General features: G+C 37.2%; 1 protein-coding gene across 2 annotated transcripts in view; it reads right to left on the bottom strand.

The window, feature by feature from the left end:
- Positions 1–27,337, bottom strand: part of LOC122800842 (probable GPI-anchored adhesin-like protein PGA55) — an 813,969-nt gene that overhangs the window by 484,054 nt on the left and 302,578 nt on the right. For both annotated transcript variants that reach the window (XM_044070155.1, XM_044070156.1), the window contains one exon: positions 14,479–14,586. In XM_044070155.1, coding sequence (XP_043926090.1) covers positions 14,479–14,586 — 108 coding nt within the window. The remainder of the gene's footprint in view (positions 1–14,478; positions 14,587–27,337) is intronic.

Here is a 27,337-nt window from a genome sequence, read left to right as displayed (position 1 = left end):
GAAAGAGATGTACACACACACACACACACACACACACACACACACACACACACACACACACACACACACACACACACACACACACACACACACACACACACATATCTATATAGGTATGTATAGGTACATGTATCAGTGTACATATATAACATACAGACAAGCCAGTCAGAGACATAAGTTGGAGTTTAAGAGTAAAGTAAACCAAATAAAACATGAACTAGACAAGAGAGTGACTCACAGTGCATGTTAAGAATTATAGTGCCTATAGTAAAGGAACATATGCTGGGAAAACAGAAGGCACAACACAGAGCATATTACAAAAATATTTTCTCAGAAAATTCAACCAAGATATGAAGTGCATGTGTTAGTACTCACTGTTGAGAGCAAATACCATGAAATGTGGAACCTCTTGATGTTCAGAGGTTCATAGGTTGGTACTAGGCTGTCGGCCCTAGGGCCTATACAAGCCTAGCCATAACAATTCCCTGGCTATTGCTTCCCTGCTCCCCTGTCTAACAGGACAATTGACATGATCCCTGGGGTGAATTTCCTATCTCCCATTAATGCTGAAGAAAATAGGTGGTCAATTAATTATAAGATGTGACAACCAGGGAAAATGAAAACAGAACAGTTAAAACACATAAATGTTCTAAAAAATTGTAAAGAAGTATACATTTCTGTTGTGTGATTGCATAAGTTAAGATTTCTACAACATGTCCTGAATCTGAGATAGGAAAAACATTATCCATATCTATGGAACAAGAAATAAAAGAAGTTCTACCATACTTTGCAGTTGCTCTTAGCTACTTCCCCATTTAACCCTCTTCACTTCTTTTTTTATAACACACATAGACACCAGAGACATAGACCAAAACTACTGTCCAGAACAGCTCACTTAGTGTTTTTCTGTGTTTCTATTAGACATACTTATTAATCTGATTGTTTTTTGTTGCTTCTTACACTATCATGGCTCAGCACCACCCCCACTTCAATTAAATTATACTTACCTTGACCTCCCATTTTACATTGCACCCATTCATACACATCCTCATACCCCTGCCAAGTCACACTGGATTCACTTCAGAATATCAAAGGTTTAAATCTTCGAATTTCTTATGGTTGAGACCATATAATCAAAGTTTCAAAACTTTGATATTCTAAAATCAACACAAGAAGAAAAGAAAACCACAACCCCCTACTTAAATATACCAACTCTGAGATCGTACTACAGCGAGGAAAAGGAAAAATCTCCCATTCCACGCTCTATGGAAATCTCTGTTCAGAATTTCAAAGTTTTAAAACTTTGATCATATGGTCTGAACCATATGAAATTCAAAGTTTTAATCCTTCGATATTCTGAAGGGAACCCGTCACACCACATATAATTTCTTACTCTGCTCTAAAAGATTCACTTTCAGTAACCTGGTGACACTTTGCCCTCCATGCTTTAGCTCCAATTAATGCTCTCTCGCACTACAAATACCATACTTGTCTACTACTTAATATAGTCCACCATCATGTCCTACAACATACCTATCACACTCCTCCTTACTTGCCTTTCTCTATCTCTCTTTCTTCTGAAGATTAATGAAAGAAACGTTATTGTCATTTAGGACCACACAAGTGCAGCCTAAATGAAATTACAAATTTCAGATCATGATAGAAATGCAGTGCAAATAATGCAGATACACCGGTATCAAAGAATAACATAAGAAGAAAATAACAACACGTATTCTTCATCAATCAAACCCCAAAAATTCCTTAGGGTAGTAAAATCAGCCACATCCAACACAGTCCTCAAAAAGCAAACAAACAATTACTCTAGTATATCATCCAGCCGCTATGATTCAATATACTATTATTCATTAAATACAAAATTTGTCAATCTTCTGTTACACCTAAACCACTATTCCCCTCAAAACTAAAGCTTATGATAAAACCAACTCTCTATAACCACCTTTTCATCCTCTACTCTGTACTATCCCATTGCGGGGAAATCCACCCAACGTCTAGCAACAGATCCACAAGTACAGCAGGTGCAAATGGCCAAAATAGTAAAGTCCAAAGTGCAAAGAAGGTCAGCAGTCAAGTGTGGAATATACCTTTATTACAATACTGATAGTAGCACTATCCTGAAATTCAACAATTCAACAAGAGATCATGCCGAAAGCATGATCCCATAATCCAAACTGGTTTTAGCAGTATACCTGCCTTCCTCAGTGGAGACAATACACATACCATAGTCATTTTAAGATACAAATGCATGCAGAAATCTTCTGATTGGTTAATTTATAAATGTTCATTCAAACCTGGGCTAAATAGCACACCCAGCTTAATAATACAGCTTTTTTTCTTTTTTAATAAGTAAACTATGCCATCTAGTCTTATTTGTTCTATCGCCCTGGATTTTATCAACAGCAATAAATCTAAATTCAGCTGTTGGATGTTTAGTAGAATGTTATATAAGGCATTAGATTGCCTTTTATTTCTTATATCACTTAGGTGTTCTGAAATACAAATTCTTAAGGTGCGTGATGTTTGCCCAATATAAAATGCTGCACAAGAGCAAGTTGCCAGATAGATAACCCAATCCAAACTACAATTGCTTAGAAATTCAATGTCATACACCCGAAGGGTATTTTTACTAGAAAATTGTTTGTTCTGTAGGTATGTTTTGAAGTCTAAACAATGATCACACAGATAACACCCTACTGCTTTGTTTCCAGATAATGTAGTTTGTTGATTCAATAAATTTGGTTTATGTTTATAATGATTAAAATAAGACCCAAGTGTTTTGCCCCTGTGATATGAGAACATACATCTGGTTGTGAGTATTTGTGATCATTTATGATCTGTACATAATATATCCCGATATTTATTAATAATTTGTCTTAGATGGCCAGTGTTATGACCAGATGTGATGGTTAGTCTGATAGCAGAACTATCACTGCGCTCCCTATCCTGATATTCAAATAGTTTATGTCTATCCTGTTGAGAAGCCCATTTACTGGCCGTGTCCACATTCCTACAATCATAACCCTGAGATATAAACCTATTAGTCAGATCCTGTGTATGATATTCAAAACATTGATCAGCTGAACAAACCTTTCTGACATGTAAAAATTGTGATTTAGGAATGTTTTTAACGTTATGGTTGGGATGAAAACTTGAAGCATGCAAAAGAGAGTTATACTCTGGATATTTATGATAAACAGTACTCCTTAATGTATGATCTATATTCCTGGATAATGTCACATCCAAAATTTTTTTTTCATTATAATCATGATGGACTGTAAAATGTATGCCCCATTTGTTATTATTAAGATAGCCCACACATTCTTCCAAATATTTGACATCTGCCTTCCATATCATCTAACAGTCATCAAGGTATCTACGCCAAATGCCATTTCTGACTAATATAAATTATGGCTGACATCATATATCATTTGTGTTTTCAAGTATCCCATGAATAAGTCTATATAAATGGGAGCAAAAGATGCCCCCATCGCGGTTCCCTTCACTTGACAATAGCATTCACCATTGAAATAAAACACAGTTTTGGTTAATACATGTTCTGCTAAGCATAATAAGAATATGTTAAATCCTGGGGCATAAAGGGAAGCCTAACTTGAGCCAAAACTTCAATGCTGTGAGCCCTCCCTAATGAGGTATATTCGTATATAGGGCAGTTACATCCACAGTACACATTACCCAACTTTCTTCCATCTGTGTTTCTGAAACAATCTTCAGGAATTCAGTTGTATCTTGTAATCTAGATCTCACACATTGCAATAATGGTTTAAGATATTTAGTCAGATATATTGACAATGGCTCCGTAAGTGATCCCCTGCTGGATACAATAGGTCTACCTGGTGGTTTCCAGGGATCCTTATGAATTTTAGGTAATAAGTAAAGATACTGTTGCTGTAGATTAGATATGGTCAGATGAGAAAGATCTGATTTAGTAATAATGCCCTCCTCAAAGGCACGATTCATAGGTTCATAGGTAGGTACTAGGCTATCTGCCTGAGGGCATTTATAAGCCTAGCCAGAGTGTGTCGGTTTTCACTGCCCCATTGATTAATTAACTGAGCCTCTGTCAAGCAGAGCCAATGAAGTGATCCCAGGGGTGTACTTTCTGTTACCCATCCACTTGTCAAGGTTTCTCTTGAAGAGTGTTAGTGAGGGGCTCTGCCTAATGTAGTTAGGAATTTTTTTCCAAAGCATGGGGAGTCTCCGTGACTGGAATCTATCCCTCCAGCATGTTCTATTTATTGTTATGGTGAGGTTTAGCTCACTAGTGTGCGTGGCTCGCAGTGACTTGGATTTTTTAGGTGGAGCATGTCGATCAATTCTGAGTTGGACATGGCTTTATAAGTCAGGCAGAGATCACCTCTGAATAAGTGATATACCATTGAGTACAGCTTTTTTACAGAGTTTTTTCAGTCGGGCTGCATAGGACATATGTTTGAGGCCAGTAATCCTCTTGATGAGGTGCTTTTGTGGACTTTCAAGCTGTTGGAAGTGTCTTGTGAGGTACATCCCAAATGGGGAATTGTACTCTATGATGGGTCTGATGAGTGATGAGTAGAGGGGCACTATAACCTATTTATTTCTAGATGCAAACCCCTTAGTAATTAGATGGGCCACATCGAAGGATTTCCTAACTACTTTGGCAATATGATTGTCAAAGGAGAGATTACTATCTACCTGGGTCCCCAGATCTCTTCTGTATTAAGGGGGCTGCCGCCTATGTGGTAATTCAAAAGACATCAATTTCTTTCTTGAAGCGTGTTGTTGGGTCCAAGGGTCCAACTTCATATAAAACATACTATCCAACAGTTGTCTCTCCGCTTTGGATATATAAAATACCCAATCCATAACAACATTGGCCCCACCCTTATCTGATGGCAAAATTGCCAGCTTTTTGGTATTCTGAAGATTCATAAGGACATGTTGTTCACTATGGGACAGATTATGTTTAGATGCCCTGAACTCCCCTCTATCAAAGTGAAAATCGTTTACACACAATCTTGAAAAACTGAAAGACATTTATTCATAGGGGGCATAAAGGAAGATTTGTGTTACCTGAAATCAGTAGATTTCTGAGAGAAATCATCCCCCTCAAAGAATAATTTCAAATTTAATAACTGATAAAAGGGCATGACATCATCAACAATGGTATTTCAGGAACAAAAAAAAAAAAAAACAGGAAAAAAATTAATTAAACTTAACCAGTTTGTATTTCTTTTTCACATAAAGACACTGATGAAATATCGCATAAATTACATGGTTCACTTAACTTGGGAGTAACAGTTCCAAAAGAGTGTCTACATTGACTGCTGTATTTGTTTCCTTCCACCCCTATGTTTGTTAGCCCTAAAGGAGTAGAAACATTCCTCCTTTTGGGCACTGTTGACATTTGTGTGTGTTCACTGTTCACACCTGTAATAGAGGAAGACTCATCGCTTGAATTTTCACTGGCACTACCCTTAGTTTTTTAAGTATAGATGTATATATTTTCTTTTTGTCTAATGAATTTGAAATACCCTGATTAACAAATGTAATATTCTTAGTACTTCTTGTAGGATTCAAAGGGTTTCCCCCTATTGTAATCCCCCAAATCTCTATTGAACTTGTGAATCTTTTTTTCTTTTAGTTGCTTATCCAAACTTATAAGTTCTTGAGTCAGTTTCTGAAAACAAGGAGTAAAGAAAGGTTTCCCTTGACCTCCTCACAAATGGACCTGACCTCCATAATTGTCTGAGCAATAATACGTTCATAATATGAGATCACAATTTCCACAAACCTCATAGATGCATCTTGCTGTGCAGTGCACCATTCTTGTAATAAGATATCTTCAGGTACACTAACCAAAGGTTGGATTCTTATTCTGAGCCCTGTGAAGTGATCCCTTTATAGTTTTGTAGGCTTTAAATAATTGTAGGTGCCATACATTAGTTCTAAGACTTTTCATGGCCCTGGTAAGTTTTACAAATAACTGATTGCAAATCATTTGAGGATTAATCTCAGCCTCACAACTGCCACCAATGTCTGTATCAAGCCCAGACGCCTTCAAATTATCTTTGTCTGCTGACAGTCCCTGCAAAACAGTTAACAAATCCATTCTGTATTGCTTATATTATTTAATGTATTCCAAACCACTATTCACTATTGTAATTCCTCATAAACAAAATGGTTTTATCACAATAATGTTAGCAAACAGCAAAAATTCCTTAGAATTCTACAACTAATTAATAAACCCCTAAAAATGTATTCCTGGTTACTCAATCTACTCGGTATTTGCAACAAAACAACAGAGTTCTATGCTTTGCTAACTCAAAACTCCTCAGACATACTTGCTGTCACAGAAACATGGTTAAAGCCACACATTCAAGATAATAAACTATTCCCAAAACGTTAGAGTATGATAAGAGCAGACCAAACTAAAAAAAAAGGGTGAAGGGGTACCCTTAATCTAGTCCAACTCTTTCACAATACTTCTGTACCCCAAGCCCATTCTTTCTTTCTGTACCACTGACATTTTCATAGATACCTTAATAATCAATAACACTAAGCAACTATGTATAGTTGTCTTATATATTCCACCTGGGAAAAACATTCCAATCTTAGAAGATATCATATCCTGGATTTCACAAAATATTTATAAGGAAACAATCATCATGGGTGACATTAATGTTAATTGACAAAATTTTAATTCAGAATTCCCAGAAAGCAGCTTGAATTTCTATGGATTCACACAACACATTACTACACCAACTAGGATTCAGAAAAATTGCAACCAAGGATCTATTCTGGACTAGATCCTTGGTTCAGATCCAAAAAATACTCAAACTCTGGGACCCTTCCATATATTTTAAGTGACCTCCTTCCTTCTTATACACACTCAACCAAAAACCATTACAGTAAAACCTCCCACAACTTATCCGACTTTTTAACCAACTATTTATCACAATCCTTAAATAGTTACACTGGTCCCTATTAAAAACCCTACCCTTAGATGATGATGTCACCGATTTCAACAATTTATTTCTTGATACCCTCAATAACCTAGCCCAACTTCATACCAGAAGTACTAAAACCAATCACGCACCTTTGTTGCCAAAACAACTGAAAACTGTCTAGTAATAAGGGATAGAGCCTGGAGAGAATATCAAAGGTACAAACGGGATATAAACCTTCAAAACTGTAGACAATTATGCAGCCAAGCAAAAAAATGGTAAATAATAAGAAGCAGTACTGCTCTCAACAGCTAACTTCCCATAAAAACAACCCTAAAAAATGTTGGCACACCATCTGCTCACTCATCATCCCAGGTTCCAACGAAATCCCATAAATCTCTATCTCAAATAGCAGACACATTTAATATCCACTTTATAGAAAGCATACTTAAATTAGTCAGTTATCCTACCAAACTCAAAAATCCTAACTCCACAAATAATCTAAGCCCTCCTCCTTCTCAAACAACATCTAAAACACCTAAATGCTCTCCATCTTCTTCCTTTCCCCCACAAAACACTTCTATAGTTGACCTTCATCTTCCTCGCCTCTCTCTGCAATCAGTGCCTGCTAATGACATACTTAAACTACTTCACAAATTAAAACCATGTTCTCCTTCCACTGACAACCTCCTCTCCAAATACTTGAAACTCGCTGCAGATTCTATTGCTAACCCAGTTAGCATTCTCATCAACCCATCCATCACAGAATCATACATCCCCACCCTTTGGAAAAAAATTATCATAATATCTTTACACAAAGGAGTAAATGTAATGAATTAACTAATTACCACCACATCGCTATCCTATCTCCCTATCCAAGTTGTTAGAAAAATGCATATGTAAACAACTACTTGACTACATTCTTCAGAACAATTTACTTACATCTACCCAACATGGCTTCAGGCCATCACACAGTACCACTACTGCACTTATCACCTTTACAGAAACAATTAACAAAGCAAGAGACTCTGGATTAATCACTTCTGTAATACTTCTAAATCTTTCCAAGGCCTTTGATACTGTTTCTCACCCTAAGCTTTTACAAAAACTCTCATTCCTTGGTCTTTCTCTATCCACTCAACAATGGTTCTCCATCTTCTTAACTGACAGGCAGCAAAGTGTTAAATGGCAGATCTGTTTTTCCCACAATCTAACTAACAACACAGGAGTTATGCAAGGATCTATTCTTGGACCTCTTATTTTCAATGCCTTCATAAATAGCCTTCACACTGCCTCCCAAGAAAGCTCCTTAATCCAATAGGCCAATAATTCTACCATCATCTCCTCCTCCAATAATATAACTCACCTTCAGCATATAACCCAAACTGCCTTCTCCTCCATAAAAACATGGCAAAACAGTGCTTGAATTTTGCTGAACCCCAATAAAAACAAACTCCTATTTTTACCTAAATCGCTCTCAATCGACTTCAAGATTTACTCACTAAATAATACTGAACTTGAAGTAGTTTAAAATGCCAAACTATTAAGAATGACCCTAGATAATAAACTTACCTTTGATTTACATATAAACAATACAATCAAGAAAACACATTTCAAACTTGGGACAGTATATCGATATGAAACTTTATGGACACAACAACCAAAACAACACTGGCCACTACCTACCTGCTCACCTCTATACTATATGGAGCTCCCATTATGTTTAATATACAGGTTACTGTAAAAAATAAGCTTGAATCATGTTATAACAAAATTGATAAATCTGCTATAGACGCTCCTTACAACATGCATCACTGCACTGCTCTTAGTACCCTAAACTGGCTTGAATATCCACAGCACCTAAACTATCTACAAATAACTATAGCCTACAAAGTTATACATCAGCCCCAAAACTGTCCTGCACTAAGCTCAATTCTCCAAACCTACATACCCACTAGGGCTCTCTGATCAGAAGACAAGCAACTAATAACCTTGTACAGACCAAACAAAAAAGCTGGACAGTGTCTATACTCATACACTGTTGCAAAGCTCTGGAATGCCTTACACATAGATATCAGAGTCATGTTTCTATCCCCTCTAGAAAGATCAATACTTTTTGCCATGGTTAACTGAATTTTTCCATAACTTTTCTTTTCTAACCAGTAATGCCTTTGCTCTATTTATACCTTCCCCTTAAAAAAGACTTTTCCTGCATGCATCCTTTCTTATATTTTCCTCTGTTCTCACTTACATCACCGTTCTTTTTCTTTTACTGTCAGAGATTTATATACATATTACACCAAGACTAATGATGTAAATCTTATCTTATGTATAAACACATGCTTACTTTATTCATATCATTTACCTTCACTTTAAATACGCTGCTTGTCTTGCCTGTGTTTTGTTAATTTTAAGCTAATTGTAAATGCATATCATATGATTGTCTTGATTTTTGCTGGTAATCCATATATTAAATGTATATCATATGCTTTGCTATATATACAATGTTTTCCTATTGTGGAGCTTTTCTCCCCAGGTCTCTACCAAATGTCAATCAATTAATTAATTAATTAATTTAAAAAATTTCAGAATTGCTTGGAAGAATTGGTTTAATCAAACCTAACAGAAAAGCCATTCTTGGTGAGGAAGAACCCTAAAGTCATACCAGATATTACATTATCAGTACCTTGGTTAGGGCAGAGGTACAGCGAATGCTTACACCTGGTGTCATAGAAGAATCCCAAAGACAACTGGACAGTGTGATTATATGGGTTCAGAAGCATGATGAGTCTATATTGTTCTACAATAACTTCAGAAAATGAAATAGTATGTCCAAATATGATTCACATCTCATGTTCCAAGTGAATGAACTCATAGAAGATTAGGGTAACACAAGGACTCTATTTTTTTTGGACCTGCATAAGGGCTGTTGTCAAAACCAAATCACTCAATACCAGATTACACTTTTGCTACATAATGCTACATTTTGTACTAACAGAGCACTTGCAGCATTTCATCTTCTGATTGACCCCATAACAGACATGTAGATGCCTACCACAGTCATTTGGCAATATTTTCTGGGTATTGGGAAATCTGTATCTTTAATGTCCAAGCTGTTTTATATTCCCTTGATTAAGATGGATTAAGTGCATGTCATGCATGACAGAAGTGCAATGTTTGAGTGATATAACAGGCCAAGGGATAGTGAAACTATAGTAGTACAAAACTGGCCAATATCAATAATTAAGGAGCAGCTGAAGTTTTTTGGGCTAAACTATGATCATAATGTTATTCCTTTTTATTTTTACCATTGTTGCCCCTGACTGATCTGGCCAAGGGCAAGGCACCTTTGAAAGTTTAACAGACAACTGAAGTAGAACAAGCTTTTAAACAGCAGAAGGATATGTTATGTTTGGAGCCGATACTTATAGCCCATATTTTTCCAAAGAATGATTGGTACTCCCAAAAGCCTTTGAAGTAGGAATAGGTGCAGACATGTCTCAAGCCATAGATGGGACAAAAACACTATTTGTTACATCTGTAGAATATTCAGCAATGCTGACAAATGTTCAGCTACAAAGGGATGGGATGCATTGTAGGCTGAAAAAGGCCCATGTGGTTGTTAGCCTAGTAAACACATATGAACCCCCTATAAAAATAGCATATTGGCCCTCACCATGCTAAAATGTAACTTCATTAGGAAGAGACTTTACATTGCTTATGGCTCATGCCCCTCCTCTGTAGCTTCACCAGCAAAAAGACTGCAACCCGAAACTCTACAGATGGGTTTTGATCCTTCAGACCTTAAACTTAAGGATCTGTCATTATCCTGGTTTCAGTCACTTAAATGCAGTTGGGCAGTAGTATCTAGAACCTATTCAACATGGATGGGAATGGTGGCTGTGTGCTCAAGATTGCTCAAGTGATGCTAGGATTGCTAAGCCTGAGGAAAAACACATTGAAATTTGTACTACCGGGAAGCTTACCTTTTAACAAGGACAATTTGGGAAGCAGGAGAAGAGATGAAGTCACGGGCATCAGCTGCATCTGGGAAGCTTACCTTTTAACAAGGACAATTTGGGAAGCAGGAGAAGAGATGAAGTCACGGGCATCAGCTGCATCTGGGAAGCTTACATTTTAACAAGGACAATTTGGGAAGCAGGAGAAGAGATGAAGTCACGGGCATCAGCTGCATCTGGGAAGCTTACCTTTTAACAAGGACAATTTGGGAAGCAGGAGAAGAGATGAAGTCACGGGCATCAGCTGCATCTGGGAAGCTTACCTTTTAACAAGGACAATTTGGGAAGCAGGAGAAGAGATGAAGTCACAGGCATCAGCTGCATCTGGGAAGCTTACCTTTTAACAAGGACAATTTGGGAAGCAGGAGAAGAGATGAAGTCACAGGCATCAGCTGCATCTGGGAAGCTTACCTTTTAACAAGGACAATTTGGGAAGCAGGAGAAGAGATGAAGTCCGGGCATCAGCTGCATTTGTAGTTACATCATGGTCACAATACTTTTAAGGTTGGATTTCTGATACTAGACTTGACAGGAAAAGATAAGAAGAGTCTCCTCAGAGTGCTAGGATTGTCTGAAGGTATTCTTAAAATAATAATCCTGGAGGTTATCTCTGAAGCCCAAAAAGGGAGAATGATTTCAATCCTGCATGTGGAAGAAAGCTTTGTGGAGTTATATGAAACTCCTGTTGTCTGTATAAGGAGACTCAATTTTGATTGTTGGAATAAAATGTGGACAGCTCTATGACTGCAGTCATATTCCTACCCAACAACTCATTCAAACAAGTTTTATTGGAATTTTAAGCTGAGACTCCAAGAGAAAAATTCAATAAGCCTTCTAGTTAGTGTAATAAACTCAACATAAATGTAGAAGTTTTGTCAAATTTGTTATTAATGGATATTAATAAGGTCATTAAAACATTTAATGACAAATGCTATAAGCTGCAGTCATTAAAACAGATTTTATAAGTAATATCTAGATCAATTATTTATTGATTAATCAAACTGGAACTATAATGTAAATAAAGGAACAGCAAGCATGGTGGAAAAAATGCAAAAAAAATGAATTTGAGAATTACAACAGGGTTATATAATTGACAAAGGTTACTACAGCAATAGCAGAATACTGTAATAATAATAATAATAATAATAATAATGACTAATAACTATAGCAATAACAACAATAATGTAGCACTACATGCATATCTTCATGTTTATTGAAATTTGAATGTAAATTGTTTCTTTTCCAAGGGATGTGCACTTGCTTTAGTAATATTTTAAAAAACACTCTCCACACGTGGCCAGTCTGAGAAATATTTCTTAAGTAGATAGACATTTGTACTCCCTAAGGTATTCAAGAACCACTGTTCCAAAACTACCTGATGTCTTTTAATTTAATCCAATGGTAAATAAAATATAACTCAAGAGAAAAAAAATAGAGGGAGTAAAATATGGCTGTCCTGGAATAAGATGTGGTATTGTAAATTTAAAGAAAAACTTTTCATTAAGAATTCCTAGTTGTTTTATTATATTTGGTATAAGCTTCCGCATTAAGTGCATATGTGGACAGTTCAAAAACATATGTAGTAGAGTAACATTGTTGTCATGATGACCTACATGTTCTTTTAAGTGGCCTTTGGACTTGTAGCCTGCCAACAAGAGATAAAGAATATTTTGTAATACTTCAAGGCTGTTGAGCAAAAACACTGTTAGAAACATTCATTTGGATGTAATGACAACCCTGATCCAGCTAATACTCTCTTAACAGCATTAAACAATGTGTTGCTTTATAGAGAATGCAGACATTGAATAGAAGCATTATTGTTTTAATCTTAATATTTATATATTGCAATCTTACAGGTGTTTATTAACACAGTTAAAAGATAAGTGATAAATCAATTAATACTCTTAATGAAGTGAGGACAGGTTTAAGGTTTGCTTTAACTGACATCGATATATATATATATATATATATATATATATATATATATATATTTTTTTTACATGTATGTATTATACTTGAAGAGGTATTTTGCCAACAAACTTTAGCTATATATTTTTCGGAATAAATTCTTAAAATGGAGGAATATCCTGGCAATTAAATGGGATATAAAAAATAATTTGAGAGGTGTAGTTAGACTAAAAAGCATAGAAAACAGAGCAATAGGAAAGAATCATGAATGAGCGGGTTGAGACAATAATACATGAAGGACAGACAATGGGGAACAGAACTCATCACACTGTTTCTGAACACATTATAGTGTCTGCAAGTTAGTAATTTTTGTATTATTGCCTTATCTTTGAATTTCTAAAAGCCCTCTAATTCCTGCAAATGATTTGTCGTTTGAGGCCCTCTCCTAGGAAATGCCATCTTCTGTATAAACATCCTGGCAGTCTCTTCAATAAAGAACTAAAACAAAAAGAAGAAAAACAAAACAGAGATACCATATCTTGTCATTTCTATTTATTCTCTAGGCAGAAACCTAAGGAGACCACATTTGACAGCATCACATGTGCAAGGGAGCTAACATCCTCCTACATCCAGCAATGTCAACTCAACAGTCTACAGTGGTCAAGGATACCTTACCAAGGTAGAGCTTATCATTTATGCACACACTGCAACCTACCAGCTGAATGACCACATGCCTCAAAATCCTTGTTAATTCTATGAGCACTAGGGAATCTAGAGCATTAAAATCTTTACTAAAAGAGATCACCTGAAACAGTGGAATTAAGACAAAATCACTTTTTTGCATGACCTAAGTTCCTATACATCTCCCACGTGTCGCCTGTTCCTCCATACTCTCTTTTATTGTTATGCATTAACTTTGAAATTGTACAAATACAAAGAAAGCAAAAGAGATGGTAGAATGAATTACCTATGACTACTTCTTTTCTAAGCTTGCATAACCTGCATTTGATCACTAAACATAACATGTTACAGTTGTGTAACAGGAACTTCCACTCCCTAGCGGTACTTGAAAAAATTGTACACTTACCTAATGGTATTACATCAGTGGGGATTCAGTGATCTGTCTCATGGCAAAATACATGTTCCCTTAAAGTCTAGCTACATTTTGTGGGTGAAAAAGCCAGCGGTTCATCTTGTGGGGACCCTTCTCTCATCAGTAGAATTTGGGAACATTTAGGGTCTGATACTCAATAAAGATACTTAGAAGCAGGGCTAGACATAACATGAACCTCTGAGCTTGTTTGCTCAGTAATCACCTATGAACCTATGAAGGACAAAACTAGGATTTTTCCACTCAACAACCTATCCATGAGTAGGCAACAAACCTGATACAACTCACCGTCAAATGAGAAGAAGAAAGCAAACATTGATTTCATGACTAAGTTCTGATCAACACAAGATAACTGATAAAGGTTTTGACCCTGTCAATGACTGAATTCCAAGCAATGCTACACAGTTGGAAGGTTAGTACAAAGAATTTACATGTCCAAGTACAATGACACATGTATTTAAAAATATCACTTAATTACCTGTAAAACCTGCTGCACATGTACAAAGGTAACCTCCAACTGGTTTGCTGAGTCTGGTGCATTTGCCATTAGGGGAGCACGGTGACTTCAAACATCCGTTATTTGAAGCTAGCAGTTAATGGGTGTAAAAATAACAGTTAATGACAAAGGTGAGACCAAGCAAAAAAAAATGTCAAATGTGTCATACAGTTATTATATTCATAACAATTACCTGTTACATGTGGTTTTAAAGAACCTGCTGCATTAACGCTAATGACAGTCTGATAACATATATTACCTTAAATTAATTTTATTTCACTAGGAGGGCATTCACAATATCTGAACAAACAACACACACACACACACACACACACACACACACACACACACACACACACACACACACACACACACACACTCAAAAATGAGTGAATTTAAAATAGAATCAAGCTACATTAAGTAATAAAAAATGTGCAAATGAAAAACATTAATAAAAACAGATTTTATAGGGAAGTAGGTAAATTCTGTAGTATCCATGTATTCAAACATTTTCCATAATATTGTTGAGAAATGTGGAATCTTCGAAATGGCTTAGTACATTGCAGACTTTTGAATATCCTCATGTCACATTACTCCCCCCAACCTGCTCAGAGATCACAAATGGAGTAAAGACTCCTGGATCCACATAAAGTTGATTCACGTAATAAAAAATGTAATCCTTTATTCACCACAAAGAGCTTTTCGTCCCACTTAATTGTGAGACTTCTTCAGGTAAAAGCCATTAAATTAATAAAATCATATATATTAAAGCACACTCCATTAATTGTTCACATCCACCAATGAAAAACAAAGCAATTAAAGCCACACCTCAAAAAACTTGAATTATATACAAATGTGAACAATATTAAATACTATTTCCAAGTGCTTCTCAACTGTAATTAAAAAAATATATACATATATAAATTACATACTGACCAAAACATATATATATATATATATATATATATATATATATATATATATATATATATATATATATATTCAATAATTATTCAGAATTATTCATGATATGGTTGAACAAGGTTAGGGCTACTACCCTGTATTGGTAACCATTCAGTTTCACTTACAGAACTACATTAAGTGAAATGTAAATAACAAATAACAAGTATTTGGAAAAATATATATAAAAATAAGAACCACAAAATTGCTAGGGTGTGAAATAATGCAAAATGTATGCAACAATAATGTTTTTATATGTTTTTTAAAAAGTTTTTTATCTCATTAAACCTTTCAACTTTAATATACAAGTTATAGAATAAACTTCATTTAAACCAGGGAACTGGCAAGCTCTCATTCACAATTGCCATAACAGGTCCAGTCTTTCTAATAGTAATTATTCAGAGGCCTCCTCTCCCATCAATGACGACACTAACTATTGCCTTAAACCTGAAGGTATGGTCTACATGATCCTGAATGTGCCTAGTCAAAGCATTCTCTAGTTTCAATTTCCTTACCTGATAGAGGTGTTAGTAGACTCATTCTCTAAACTTCCTATCAGTTTTTCCTATGCCATAACACTAGTTTAACACAGGCAGTCAACATGGGACAAATAGAATGGTCCAGCCTGCAATGGAATGTCTTACAAGGCAATAACTGTATTGAACTGCCTAACCAAGAGGTACCATCACAGCTTATAGGAGCTCCGACTCTCAACATTTGGTTAAAGGAACTGCTCTTAATTCAAACACAATATGCTAGTGGCAAAACGGAGCAACCGGCTAGAGAGCTAGCTGATATATCTTTCCTTTTGAAACAACTGGACCAGAAACTTTTCAAATTTAAAAAACTACAACTTGAGATAGCGTACTTTCAGGAATGCATTAGTGAATGCATTGTACCGAAAGGGCTAAGAGTCTGGCAGTTTCCAACAGGTTTACTATATATGTTTTTATTCATTTAATGCCTTTTACCTGAAGAAGTCTCGCAATTCAGTGGGATGAAAAGCGCTTTGTGGTGAATAAAGGATTACATGTTCTTATTACGTCAATCAACTTTGTGTAGATCCAGTATTCCTTATTGGGCTTACTCTGTTTGCAACCATTGGTTTCTTGTTTGGTTCCTGGTTTATCCTCAGAGATCACAACTACTACCTTGGGTTCATATGTTCATAGGAGGTTACTAGGCTAACAGCCGTAGAGTCTTTACAAGCCTAGCCATATGTATCCTGAGTTGCCCCAGTTGTCAGTGGTTAGGTACATGAAGTTTGCAGAGGTAAGGCTCTGTGGTAGTCAGTATCAACTTTCTCTGTCCAGGAGAGACATGGGCATCACACCAAGAGTGAATGTGTGGGGACGATTCATTGATCTATGTTGCATTTGAAGAGGGTCAGGGAGGGGCTCTTTTTAACATGAACTGGAAGGTTGTTTCAGAGAAGTGGGGATCTCTGGGAGATGTATCTATCTCTCCAGGATGTCTTGCTCATGTCCAAGGCTAGTGACCTTCCTTAAGTTTGATTTATGAACATGTAGCATTTTCATCAGGGCTGGTTCAGAGGCTGTCTTATAAGCCAGGCACAGGTCATGGCTTAGCAACCTGTAGGAGACAGAATACAGTGGCAGGACTTTCAGTCTTTCTGCCTTGACTTGCTTTGTGTACCATGTAATTTCTTGGTGAGAAACTTCTGTGGTGTCTCCAGTTGTGGAAGGTGCCTGGTGAGGTACATGCAAAAGGGAGCATTGTACTCAATTCTTGGTCCTTTGAGGGCCAAGTGAAATGGAATTATAAAATACTTAGATCTAGATGTGATGCCTTTACTTATAGGATATGTCACATAGAAGGATTTCCTTATACTGTGGATACATGGTGGTTAAAGCTCAGATTGCTATAAAACTGAGTACCCAAATCACTTTCCACTGGGTCTACATTTTGAGGGGGGGGGGGGCTGTCTATAAGGGAATTAGCAGGGATGACAGCTTTCCCAAAGGGAATAATAATGCATTTTTTTTGCATTTAGCTTTAATCTGTAGCTCTGGCACCAGTCATTTGTCTGGATTAATCCTGTCTGCAGTAGATTAATATCACTGGGGGACTCACACATTGCTCCAAATTTACAATCATCAGTGAACTTGGTCAGCCATAAGCCATGCAAGTTTGCCTGGTCTTCTATGAAATAAATTTTGAACAGTAAGGGGTCCAGCACAGAACCTTGTGGTATGGTACTGGTGATTGGTCTTTGGCTAGAGGTGAAGTCATCCACTTTGACAGTATGTGTCCCATTAGTGAGCCAGTTGACTACCTATCTGGTAATGTAAGGGTTAATTCCCAACTGAAAGAGTTTCTCTGTAATACTTGAGTGGGAGATTGTGTCAAATGCCTTGGGTAGGTCAAGGTAGGTAGTATGCACTGTTTTTCCCTCATTCAGGGTCTTGATGACTTTCTCAAAGAAGTCAGCCATGTTTAATAGGCATGATCTCCCTTTAATAAATCCAAACAGGGTTGGGGCCAGAGTTTAGAGGTTGCCTATGTCCTTGATAATAAGGTCCATACTAGTCAAGCTTATGGACCTATAATTCCCAGCGTTGATTGATGGTCTCCCTTTGTGCAGAGAGATTACTGTCGCTGTTTTCCATTCTGCCAGAACATAGTCAGCTTTCAGGCTGTGATTAAACAGGGATCCAAGTGAGTCTGCAAGGTCATGTTTTAAGTTGTTTAAAAGGCAACCTGGGAATGTTGTCTGGCCCCATTGATGCCATTTTCTGGCCATGGAGAGCACCAAGATGACCTGCTGTCTTGAGATAATAGGCTGAGGAATGGTGGCAGGTATACTTAGGGGGATGACTGGAGTGGACGGGGGGTGAAGTTTCCTCCAAATCTGTCAGCTAGCAGGTAGGCTATTACCTTCAGTTGTACACAGGTGCCATCCACCACCAGTTCAGTGCTTAGCTGAGTTTTCTCTTTTAGATTTCAGACATGGTTAAAGAATGTCTTGTGATTATCCTTAGTTAAGGAGGCTATGTTTGCTTCATAATTAGCTTTGGAGGACTTGACAAGCTCTCTAATATGTTTATTTAAGCTAGAGTGTGATTTCTTCCTCTGCTGAGCCAGTTCCCTAATGTTCTTGAATATTATTTTTTTTCTCTTGTTGTATAGCCTGTTTATACTAGGGATTCACCAGAGTGGCTTGTTGTTTCATCATGACCTGGTTTTAATCCAGTCAGGAACAGACTATTCTATACAACTGCTTAAGTGATTATACAGAGCAGTGGTGTATACCTCTGTATAGAAGTCCGTGTTATATGCGTTTGAAAGGGGCTTTGAAACTTCTCATACCATCACTTAGTAGGTGGCATTTGTCGTAGAAAAATTCTTAAGCATTTTTGAGCTTGATGTGGTATCTTGTCTTATAATTACATTGAATGAAACTGATTTAGGGTCGTCTTACTAGAGAGATCATCACACAGAATTGACAGTAGTACTTTCCCCTGTTAACAAATACTATACCCAGGACATTTGAGCCTCTTGTGGATGTGCTGATTAGCTGTTCCAGAGTATTTATATTTATAAAGTCCAAGAACCTCTGAGCCAGCATGTTTGTGGTCATGTATGTTTAACGTTCGATGGTAGGATAACTAAAATCACACATGAGTAAGGTGTTGGGCAGTATGGCAAGTGACTCCAGTAAGTCCAGGTATGAGCTATGCTTTTCCGGTTTCATGGTGGGGGACCTATAGCTAGCTATGATGTGGTAGGCGGCTTTGCCCATAGTCAATTGGACATGGAGTAGCTCAAGAGAGTCATACTGTTTGACCAGTCCTGAGGTGTACTTATCCTTAATGAAGATAGATACACCTCCAACTTTCATTCCTTCACACTCAGTTTGTGGTCTGAGTGTACAGAACACATTGTCCCCCTGCATGGGCAGGGTGCTTTCCATGCCTTTGAACCATGTCTCAGTGACTACATCAATGTCAGGATCTTCAAAAGTGAGGAGTGCTTCCAAGAAGTTCAGTTTCTTGAGTTTATCTAGACATGATTTTGTTATGTTGGGAGATTGGTCATTTTGACACTGCCTAAAAAAGCACAATAGGGGTGGCTAATGCCTTTGCAAGTATCCATATACCTGGAGGCGATAGGTGCAGGCCATCTCTGGCAAAGCAGCATGGCCTGTTGACCATGTCTTCCTAGGCTGACCAATACTGGATCCCCTTGGACTGACTTCTTTGCTCTTCTTTGCTCAAGAAATCTGGACAAAGTCCAAAATAAAAAGTGGTGTGAAAACAAAGACCAAAAATCAAGAGTAATTTTTAAATATTCATCTAATTCACTCAAAAGGTTAATAGAATTACAGGTTTTATATCAACATGAATTTTCTGATATGAAATTCTGATGTCTGGCATTATTGGCTGACTGGAATATTCAATGATTTACCAGAAAATCAGAATTTTATAAGGCAGGCCATAAATATGAGGCAAAATCAGTCACATTCTGAAAAATCAGGGACAGCTGAGAGTTTTGCATGGGAGCTTGGAAGATCTCTGGTTTAAGAGAAAACACATTGACAATGATGCAGTCAGATCATTTACTTTCAGTTAAAACTGTAACTAATAGGTTCATAGGTTGGTACTAGACTATCGGCCCTAGGGTCTATACAAGCCTAGCTATAACAATTCTCTGGCTATTTCTTCCCACAATATTTACTTCCCTGGACCCCTGTCTAGCATGGCGACTGATGTGACTGCAGGGGTGAATTTCCTATCTCCCATCCAATTGTCGAGGTTCATTTGAAGAAGGCCAAAGAGGCGCTCTGCTTGACATGTATGGGCAGTCTTTTCCAGAGTCTGGCGAGTCTCTGGGTCAGGAATCTACCCCTCCAGCATGTCTTGTTCATTGTGATGACAAGGTTCAGATCCCTGGAGAGTGTGGCTCTGAGGGATTGGGAGTTCTTTAAGTATAGCATGTCCAATAGCTCTGGGATTCCCATCACCCTGTATGTTAAGCAGAGATCACCTCTGAGTAGACCATATGCGACAGAGTATAGCTGTAGTTTTGAGTTTTTTAGATAGCCATCATAGGGCATCTGCTTTAGGCCTGTGATTCTTTTAGTGAGATAATTCTGTGGCCTTTCCAGTTGTTGCAGATGTCTTGAGAGGTACATACCAAATGGGGCATTATATTCTATAATGGGTCTAATGAGGGATGAGTACAGTGAGACAATGATCTCCTTTTTTCTGGATAAAAAGCCCTTAGTGATGAGGTGTGCCACATAGAATGATTTCCGGACTGTTGTGGCAATGTGATTATCGAAGGTGAGACTACTGTCCACCTGGGTCCCTAAGTCTCTTATCACACTTTCAGTGTTTAGTGTACTGCCACCTATGTGGTAACTCATGGGTACATGTTTTTTCCCAAAGGGGATAACTATACATTTCTTGGTACTGAGCTTGAGCCCATGGCTCTGGCACCAAGCATCTGTTTCTGTAAGGCCCTTTTGTAGAATATCCATATAATTTGGGGATTCAATAATGCCTCCCAGTTTGCAGTCATCTGCAAATATTGTTAGCCAGAGTCCCTTAGTGTTGGCCTGTACTTCAGAGAAGTAGATGCCAAAAAAGAGCAGTCCCAGGACTGAACCCTGAGGTACTCCACTTGTCACTTATCTGGAGCTGGATTTGGAGTCAGCTACTTTTACAGTGTGGGTTCTGACAACAAGCCAGTTGGCAACCCATTGAGTGACGTAGAGATTAATGCCCAGCTTAGTAAGTTTATCTATGATTCCAGAGTGGGGGATGGTCTTGAAGGCCTTGAGGAGGTCCAGATAGGCTGTGTGGACAACCTTACTCTCGTCCACAGCTCTGGAGACTGATTCAAAGAGGTCAATCAGGTTCAGGAGACAACATCGGCCCTTCACGAACCCAAACTGGGTGGGGTCCAGTGTTTGAAGGTTGCCAATGTCTTTTTTTATAAGTTCCATGATAATATGTTCCATGGCCTTGCAGATCAGGCTTGTCAGACTGATGGGGTGGTAGTTCCCAGGATCCAAGTTGGATCCCCTCTTGTGGAGTGGGATAACTGTAGCTGTGCGCCACTCAGTGGGCACGAAGCCTGAGGTGAGGCTATGATTAAACAAGACACTTAAGTGAGGCGCCAGTTAATTTTTTAGTTCATGTAGTACACAGCCTGGGATGTTGTCTGGTCCCATGGATGCTGTATTCTTAGCTTTGGAGAGTGTGGTTTTTACCTGGGTGGCCATTATTACTGGAATTTGGCAATCTTTCAGAATTGAAATGGGCCCTTTAGGGGGTGGGGGGGGTGAAGTTGGCACTGAAATGATTTGCCAGGATTTTGGCAATATCCTTGGGATCAGTATATTTAATACCATTCTGTTTTAGCTCAGAGCAGATCTGAGCATTGCCATTTTGATTCTTGACATAGCTAGAGAATGCCTTGTGGTTGTCTTTGGAATCTTTGTCAATTTTATTTTCATATCAAGCTTTGGAGGATTTTATGAGGGATCTCAGCTTCTTACTGAGGCTGGTAGGGGAGTTTTTTTGTATCCTGGGGTTTTCCTATTTTCTGCAACAGTTTCTTCCTTTTGTTGTAAAGTTTGTTTATGGCAGGGGGCCACCAGATTGGCTTTCTTTTTTGGAGGATAGCGTCTTGGTTCTATTTGGGATGGCACGATTCACGCACGCGTGGATGTGTTCATACAGTGCCTTAGTGTAGGATTCAGCAGTCGAACTTTCAGTTCCTATCTGCATGGGTGTCATGAAGTTTGTCACTTCTGAGTTGAGTAGCATAAAGTTGGCTTTGGAGAAGTTTTTTTATGGAGGTTTCCTTATTGGGGGCTGGGGGACGGATGAGGATGTCGAGTGATTAGCTTATAGTCAGACCTGACTAATGAGTGGGTGACCATAGGTGTGGAGCATCGATTTCCCATGCTGATAATGACCAGGTCTAAGATGCAAGTTTTTTTCTGCAAAACAGTTGTAGAGCCAAACTACACACATAAATGAGGAATAATTAACTAAATAATCCGAGCATAACAGGGATATTGTCTCACTTCTAGGCAGTTACAAACACTTCATGTCAATGTATTACGTTTCATTTTCACACATCTGTAAAACATGATTCAGCTTGTTATGATTTGATTAACCATAGTCACAAAGAATCCCTTATTTCAAATTCCATGAAAAACAACTCAAATGATGTGATATTAAATGACAGAAGAGAAACTATGCATCCCACACCTCTGTAGGCATCGTGGTCCCTGTTCCATTACATATGTTGATATTGTTCTCCAGGATTTGTTGTGAAGGGAATGAAAAGCATAAATAGTGCTCATGTACTGTTTGTTCCATGCATAACATGCAGGTGGTTAGCACCCTCCATTCATGCAAAGAGCGGAGATGGACGAGTAGGAATTACATCACATGACTAATTTGTCGTCAATTGCTAAATGCTACAGTGCCAAGAAAGTAAGAAATGATTTGTTGAACTTAAAATCCTAAGACCCCCTTCAAAAGATGCCACTTATTTCTTTTATTGTCAGCAGCTGGTTAAAGCCTAAATTCACTTTCACAGCCCACTAACATCTCAGGCATGCAATCGTGTGCGATAGCAAAATCACCAATAGCTAAGAGAGAAGGGATGCTCAGGTTAAAGCTTATGGAGTTTAAAATATGTGAAGGCCAATTTGTCTGCAAACAAAATTTGCTCAATTTTCATTTATTTTATTGGCTAAAAATATAAGAAAATATATTCTCAGACTGAAAATAACAGTTTACATATAAAGCCATACATATAACCTTAAATATGTTGTTTGAACAGATATTTGTTTCTGTATGTTTTGGGTATTACAATCATGAGTCTGTTTTTTTCTTCTATAGGAAAGATTGCATTTGATAAGCATTCTTATCTTTCATTGTAATACTATTAGGAATGGATTCTTTTCATGTAAGTGTCTTCTTTCAGCATTGGTATTTCTTCCCTTTAATATGAACTGCATACTATATGCATACATTTTGGTGTTTCACTTAGTATGGACTGCCATTAATTCATTTTGGGTCTCTTGATTTTTCAATTTTAATATAACTTTGTCCTCTTGCATAAATGTGCATATCAGAATGCCATTTTGTCCAAAATATGATGCTGAAATATTTGTAGATATTACTTTTGTCTACTATTTATTCTCTAAGATAATAGCTAGCATTGTGTATTTTGTTTATAATTATCAGATTATTACTTATCTTTGACAATTCTGGCAGAGCAGATGTACCTCTCAGCATCTTCACATGATTTTGTTTTTTAGTGGTGACATTTTTGTCTGCATACTTGACTAATGCTATTTGTGGCACACCTACATCCATAGTGTACAAAAGAACAGCTATTTATTTATTTTGTCTTTTTTGTTTACCGGGAAAATCTGGTTGGGCACAAGTCCCATTTTCAACCAAGGCCCATAGAGAAAAGCTGTACATAAAACACACATTGCAATGAAAAGCAATAACATTTGTGGGTAGTATTGAGACAAATACTAAATACATTTATCATATACTGTAGAAGTTCTATTATTTTACATCAGTCAAAGACATGTTAACATAATAGCTGGAGATACAAAAGCAATGATAATGCACATAGGTTCAGTAGATGAATATTAGCATTAATGCGGTAGGATGTTACTAGGGCTGGAACAGAAAACAGAGTAGGAGGAGGAAGGGTATACAAGCAGGTAGTCTATATTAACATCAGCTATGATGATGGTTTCCTTATCAATATTATGAGAGATCGAATACCGGATCGCTTCTAGGAATGGAGAGATACAGATGGCAATGATGCATATGCTGCTGTGCTTGCTGATTTGTGGAAGAGAGAGAATTATTTCAGCACTGGGAAATTTGGGGTGGTTGAGGGGTAGGAAGTGATTCCAAGGCTTTTTTTTTTGTATATACTAGGCACACCACCAGCTTTCTTATGCTGTCTGTTATTTGTAAAGATGTTATAGCCTAGGGGGAGAATTTGGTGGTCATTAGTAGTTGGTTTTAGCCAGGGTTCTGTTGCTATTAGTATGTCAGGGGTGTATGAGGCTATATATTCATGTAACTCTGGCAGTTTATTGTATATGCTCCTACAATCTAAGTTCATAAAACTAGACTATTATCTTGGTTGGGAGGAAATGGAGTAATAATGGTAGGTGGGCTGGTAGAGGTGTGTAGAGAGGGGCCAGCATTAGAATGTATACCGCCATCAAGAGCAAGCTTAAATGAGAAGTATGTGTAGTGAAATAATTTGTTATATTTGGTTTTCACCTTTAAATGATCTGCATTCAGTGTGAGTTTTTCTTTGTTGTATGTGTAATTGAATTCAGAATGGGATTTGATTGAGTATAGACTGTGTGCTGTAGCAGGGAGAGAGGAGGGATCATTTAAAACTATGGTGTAGTGTTCTGGAGATGACAGTGAGACTGGGTAACAATGGACTGAGGTAAGATATGGGATGGGCAAAAATAAACAGTAGAAGTAGAGAGAGTAAATGAAAAGGCAGCATAATGTAGTTATAGTAGAGAACAATAGGACTGAAGAACTAAAGAAGGGCTGATCAGTACAATAAACTAAGGCACTGCTGTTTAAATTCAGGTGGGTGGCAGGAAAAATAGGAGGAGAAGAAAAAGAAGAGCGAGGAAGGAAGGACCAAAAGATAGGTAGCATAAGTTACGTTTTAACACAAAGACTTGTGACCCCCCTAGCGTCGCTACCCTAGACTTCCTATCTTATTGTTTACTCTATGCCTGCTCTATGCTTTTAACAACTGAGTAGAAACCTGTTTGTTTTTGTAAGGGTTCATTTTAACTGTAATTTCATTATGAGGTTTTTTTTGTACTATACCTTACCAAGCATTTTAAAGTAATCGAAGGAAATATTTTATGTTTGCAACTTGTTGTCTTTATTTGTTATTATGATTGCAGTGATGTTATAAACTGGTAATGCAAACAAATGACTTCACATGCAGGAAAATTCTCTATGATGACCAGTCTATAATGTGTTTACCTTATCTTCAGTTAATGTTGCTCAGTAAAGTCAGACTATCTGATAAGGTTTGTAATCTCTTTAGAAAAATTATTTGAATGTTCTCTGCTTGAGGTTTATATAAATGCATATGCACAGTCATGCAAGCACACATACATATGTATACATACACACACACACACACACACACACACACACACATATACACTATATATGCACACACATCAGCGGATGAAGATTTTTACGAAAGCGGAGATTAAACTTTTTTACGCTAATCCAGTCTGTTGGTTCTTCTGTGGATATAAGTGAATTTTTTGTTTTTCTTCTGAGTTGGTTTATTCACTTGGCCCTTGTGGTGAATTGTTTATATATATATATATATATATATATATATATATATATATATATATATATATATATATATATATATGTCTACTATGCTTCATTGAAAGTATATTCTTTTGAAAAAGAATAGTAGACTTCCACTAACGCGAAAGTGCATTTAAACAAATGTGCACTTTTACGAGTATCGGTTCAACGAACTGATTAGAAACAAAAAAAAAAAAAATATGAAAAACAGTGCTTTTACCCCACACCCCAGCTACATAAATATACTAACTCCAAGATCGCACTACAGTGGGGAAACAGGTAAATTCCCTTTTACTCACTGTAGTGTGCTTCGGCGCCACATTGTTTCTTATTGGTTCCTTGAACCGAAAATCACAAAAGTGCACTTTTGTTTAAGTCCACTTTTGTGCTAGTGGAGGTCTACTAGTCTTTTTCAGAAGAATACACTTTCAATCAAAACTAGTAGATATATATATATATATATATATATATATATATATATATATATATATATATATACACACACACACACACACACACACACAAACACACATATGTATATATATATATATATATATATATATATATATATATATATATATATATATATATATATATATATATATATATACACACACACACACACACACACACACACACACACACACACATAGATCTAGATATACATAGAGATATAGCAAACTTAATTGCAGATGTCTGCCAGTGCTCTCACCAGTGAAATGATTACCAGCTGCAGGTCACCATTGTCTCTGCCATATTGTCTCTGATAATAGGAAACTCATAGAAAAAATGGCCATTAGCTATTACAGACATCTTTTCAGTTATCTTAAGTCCATCAGGATTACTAATTAATCCCAGGGTATCCATATCACAGAGGGAGCAGTCCTGCACACTGTAAGAATAATTATTGAAAAGACATATGTACATTCGGACTAATTAAAATGTTTTGTCAATGTCCCTTAGTCTACTTCCTCGCTTATTTTGTAATTCCAGATTTAGACTTTGTTGGGGTATATCTATGTATTTTAGTTCAAATTCAGATGTGATGAATGAAAGTGCTCGATACTTTGTGTTGTAATAAACAGTCTGCACTCACAATCCCCTCTCTAAGCATCAGATGTTTTTTACACACACATTTTACCTGTATATGTATTTACTTAATTTGGATCTCTTTCACAATCTGAAATTCCCAAAGGTTGCACTTTGAAAGATCGAGTAAGGATCATTAAAAACCCAGAAGCACAAATGGCATGGACATTCAATGTGTAGGATTGCTGTACAGTGGTGACTGGGGGCATGTTCCTTTCCTCACTGTAGTGCAGTCTTGGTGCCTGCATATATAATAAACAGGGGTTGTGCAGGGACACTTGCACCCCTGCAAAAAGCAGGTATTGTGTTTGTCATATGTTGTTCGAGCTTTGGGGTTTTCTTTGTTCCTAGCTTAAAATTTAATGTTTGACCTTCTGGGAATTTGGGGATTGGCGCCTGTG

Source organism: Protopterus annectens, chromosome 4.part1 (genome assembly GCF_019279795.1).
Source record: "Protopterus annectens isolate FY-2018-M chromosome 4.part1, PAN1.0, whole genome shotgun sequence".
In the NCBI taxonomy this organism is placed as follows: domain Eukaryota; kingdom Metazoa; phylum Chordata; order Ceratodontiformes; family Protopteridae; genus Protopterus; species Protopterus annectens.
The sequence above is the reverse complement of the archived record's forward strand: the minus strand, read 5'-3'. Positions and strand labels throughout refer to the sequence as shown.